Raw genomic sequence first — 4,577 nt, forward strand, 5'->3', positions numbered from 1 at the left:
CACGCTCTTATTTTACAGTGTATATATATATATATATATATATATATATATATATGAATGAATGAATGAATGCATGAATGATGCATTTATATAGCGCTTTGTGTATTGCTGTACATCCAAAGCGCTTTACAATCATGTGAGGGGTCTCTTCTCATCCACCACCAGTGTGCTGCATCCACCTGGATGATGCAACGGCAGCCACAGGACAACGGCACCAGTGCGCTCACCACACACCAGCTACAGGTGAAGAGGAGATGTCACTATACTGGGGCATTAAGACCCACACAGACCACAGGGCGAGCACACCCCCTGTTGGCCACATTAACACCTCTTCCAACAGCAACCTAGGTTTCCCAGGAGGTCTCCCATCCAGGTACTGACCAGCTCAACCTTGCTTAGCTTCAGTGGGCAACCAGTCTTGGGCTGCAGAGTGATATGGCTGTGGCTATATATATAATTAATATCAATATTCATATTTTATAAAAATTACATTATATCATTAGAAAAATAATGCATACATTATTACATTATATCACGCATATATACATATATTGCAATTTATAATATTATATATAACTATAATAATATATAAATATACACGTTAAAACATAATAATAATTTATAATAATACATAAATGTATATGTTGTATCATCAATACATCACATTAAGGAGCAATAAGAAATGTAGGTAAACAGTGAAATTATATTTCTATCTGTCCTCTAGTCCAGTAGATGTCGTTTAATCATACGGAAACACAGCAGATTCGCCGAAGAAGACTCAGCACCGGAAGTGAGGCTAAACTTTGCTCCACACAGCGGAAAACAGCTGTTGTTTAGAAACAGGAAAACGTAGGTAAGTTCGGCACTGCACTTTATTACGGCTGTTTGTTTTTCTACCGGTCATAATAGTTATATGTAAGTCTTATTGACTTATTTGTAATATTTAATCGACAGTAGTGTGAACGTCGCTGGCTGTATAAGGAGGCAGCTAACGGAGTTAGCCAGCTCTGCTAACTTTCTTCTCGACGTCAGACTGATGAGACCGTTGAAAAATGTCATTCATTTATTTAACGCTTTTTATATAATGTTTGAATTGTTATACAGTGGAAATGAGAATAAATGACTCATTTTCACTTCATACTTGTCATCTTTGGAGAAGCAGAGACTGATCTGAGCTGTTGACATGTCGATATGTGTTTAAAAATTAAGATTATATGACTTATGTTGCGTTATTTTAATACACTACGAATAGAGATAATAGTGTTGTTATTACAAATTGCAGGAGCGTTTGTTGTAAGTTAAATGTCAGTGAATTGCCTCAGCTGTCACTGATTATCTTCTGTTTACTATTATATTAATCTTATTTCTTTTAATCTTGTTTTTGTTTCTTTCTGCAAGAGTTTTATATTTAATTTTAATATTTACTCTTACTTATATAGATTTTACACAAAGGTTTGTTTTGAAGCAAACACCTCCTTACATACTTAATCACATATTAATCACACTGAAATTATTGGTTCTGTACTTGCATGTAACTTGCTCTGTCATTTCTCCCTAGGATGCCTGGGCAGAAAAGAAAGATGTCTTCTTCTGAACCGGAAGTTAAGAAATCAAAGATGGATCAGAGTCTCGTGGAGTCAGATAAATCTCAGATGCCCAAGAAGTCTTTGAGAGGAAGACCTCCAAAAAACAAAGCGTTGGAAACTCAGTCGTCTAAGCAGAAACAACAAGCACAGCCGAGGGAAGAAAACGGAAAACCTGTTAGACGGTCGTCTCGCTTGAAAGCGCCACAAAAGAAGGGCTTAAGAGGAAGACGGCGGAAAGATGAGGGGAAGCCGAAAGCTTCTGGAGATAAACCATCTCAAAATATGTCTGTCTTGAAAAAAGGAAACAAGAAGTATGTTCCAAGAGTAAAGAAAGAAAAGCCCTTCATCTCCGAAACGATTAAAACAGTCGCAGCCTTGTTTCCTGTGCAAATAGAGCACAATTACGGGCGATTGCTTGACATTCAAAGTGAGGAGATCACGTTACCCAAACCTGACAAAATCCACGTGGCCAATATAAGCGATCTGCAGTCGCTTCATGAACCACGAGTGAGCAAAGTAGAAGAGCATAAGGAGCTTCCGACAGACCCTATTGAGAAAATCACAGTGAGTGTGGATGCAAAAGTAGATGTGATGAGCAAATCTCCTCCACCACTAGAGGCTCTTTTCAAAGTCATTCAAGAAACTAGCATCACTAAACACTCGTTTGCTGGTAAAGACATTTCTGACATGGATGAGTTAGAAGTAGTGAACACGTGTTCCCTGCAGGACAGCGTACAAAGTACCGACGTGGCGAAAGTGTTTCTCCCGGATTCAGAAGCATTTCTGGTTGACGATATTGAGATTGAACATTGTGTGGTGGAGATCGAAACCTATGAGGATTTGGAGCAATCAGAGGATGAAACGGTGAAAAAACAAACAGGTGAAGCTGTGACGTGTAAGGAGGTCACTTCCTCACCCTCTTTGCCCCAGGACAGTGCGACGGACTCCACGCTAGGGCTTCCTAAAAAGCAGGCGATGAACCCACAGGCTCGGACGAAGGCACGTCTAGCGGCTTTGGCCGAAGAAAAGGCGGCTGCCGCCAAGAAACCTCCACCTCGGCAGTTCAACCTCCTTGCTCTCTGTGAGGAAATTGCAGATGATATTGCATCGGATGCTCCAGCAGCTTCAGATGAGACAAATATTGATGAACAAAAGGAGGTGAGTGAATCTACGGAGGTTTGCGAAACTGAAAAAGAGGTGTCTGAAAATGCAACCCCCCCCGAAACCCCTAGTGACATGACTGACGAGCCCAGACCTGAGGATGGTACGCCCAAGAAACGTTTTTTCCTCAGCCAGGTGTCTTTGCCGCTCAAGACCCAGGAGAAGAAGAAACTATCCCGCTTTCAGAGGCTCAGGCAGGTGGAGCTTCAGCGGGGTAAGTTGACCTGGACCCGTGTTAAGAAGCTAAAGTCGGATCAAGCGAGTCAGGCTGGTTCTCCCAAGGAGACCGACACTCCATCAGTCTCGCCCAGCCCGGCCATCACCCCTGCACAGGTTCCTGTGCCGGAAAGTGTGCCCAAAGTGGGCTCGAATGAACCCAGGCGAGCACTTCCGGCTCAGGCGCCACCTATGCCTAATGGAATCACCAGCCCCAAACCCAAACCAGTGATGGAGTATAAAGCCTACACTCCCAGACGCAAGTATTCACCAGATGACTTTGAACTCGATGGTCTTGAAGAGGAGACGACCAAACCAGAAGCACCCAAAAATGAGGTGAAACACTCATGCACACCCATATACACTACCGTTCACATTTTTACAGATTTTAATGCAATTATTTATGAAGAAATACAAATCAATAAAATGTGTATTATAATGCACTCAGTTATGATGCTTAAAAAATACTTTTAAAATACCTTACATTACACAAAATATTAAAAGATTTTGGGTCAGTAAGATTTTTTTTTTTTTTTTTTAAGAAAATCATACTTGCATTTAGCAGGGATGCATTCACTAATAATAACTTTACAAAAGATATTTATTTAAAATAAATGCTGTTCTTTTGAACTTTATATTCATCAAAGAATCCTGATTTTTTTTTTTATATCTGTTTCCACAAAAATATTAAGCAGCACAACTGTTTTGAGCATTGATATTAATAAGCAATGTTTCTTGAGCAGCATATTAGAATGATTTCTGAAGGATCGTGTGACACTGAAGACTGGAGTAATGATGCGCTTCTTTAAAGAAAAATCATACACAACTCCAAACTTTTGAATGGTAGAGTAATTTGTAAAGTAGTGAGTGATTACAACAGTGCCTCATCCCTGAATATTAAACTTCAGCAAATAATTTGCTCAGCATAATTTTTGGCTTAAATGATACTTCAAATTGTGCAGGTTGTTGAGGAAGGATGTATGATTCCTCCCCCCCCTCCCTTTTTTTCAGACTTACAATTTATAGTCTAAAATGTATAGTCAAGTATATGTCCACTTTATCAAATGTCTTTATACTAACAATCTAAATAACCAGTACAGCTGTTCACAAAATGTCATGCTCACAGGTCAAACCAGAGCAGCCCTCTTCATCAGCTAAAGTGCAGCCCAAACCAGCAGTGGAGAGGAAGCCATGCGTCCCCACTTCTGCAGGTAAACAGTGTATCGATTTGTGTAATTTTGAGTCAAACACAACAAGCCTCATAAAAAGTTCTGTCCATCTTGCAATGCTAGTTTCATAATCGGTGCTTAAGTTGCTTATCATACCCAGATAATGAATGTGTTACAGCATTAAAGGGATAGTTCACCCAAAAATGAAAATTACCCCATGATTTACTCACCCTCAAGCCATGCTAGGTGTATATGACATTCTTCTTTCAGACGAATACAATCAGAGTTATATTAAAGAGCAGGTCATATGGGTTTTTGAAAAATATCTCTTTTGCAGTTTATAACGTAGCTATCCTTAAATGAAAACAATCTGCAAAGTTGTTAATCAAAAAAGTGCATGATAAATAAAGATATTGTCTCTCAAAAGAGAGAGTCGATTCTGAAT

General features: G+C 39.6%; 1 protein-coding gene across 3 annotated transcripts in view; it reads left to right on the top strand.

Annotated features, from left to right (window-relative positions):
* The first annotated feature begins 764 nt into the window (after window positions 1-764).
* The window catches only part of LOC107677165 (N-acetyltransferase ESCO1-like), a 9,479-nt gene continuing 5,666 nt past the window's right edge, over window positions 765-4,577 (top strand). For 2 of the 3 annotated variants that reach the window (XM_016471950.1, XM_016471952.1), the window contains exons 1-3: window positions 765-853; window positions 1,559-3,299; window positions 4,090-4,174. In XM_016471950.1, the coding sequence (XP_016327436.1) occupies window positions 1,560-3,299; window positions 4,090-4,174 (1,825 nt within the window). In that variant the 5' untranslated portion in view covers window positions 765-853; window position 1,559. The remainder of the gene's footprint in view (window positions 854-1,558; window positions 3,300-4,089; window positions 4,175-4,577) is intronic. The other variant, XM_016471951.1, reaches the window with a different exon arrangement.

Source organism: Sinocyclocheilus anshuiensis, unplaced genomic scaffold, assembly GCF_001515605.1.
Source record: "Sinocyclocheilus anshuiensis isolate Anshui unplaced genomic scaffold, SAMN03320099.WGS_v1.1 scaffold392, whole genome shotgun sequence".
Lineage (NCBI taxonomy): Eukaryota > Metazoa > Chordata > Actinopteri > Cypriniformes > Cyprinidae > Sinocyclocheilus > Sinocyclocheilus anshuiensis.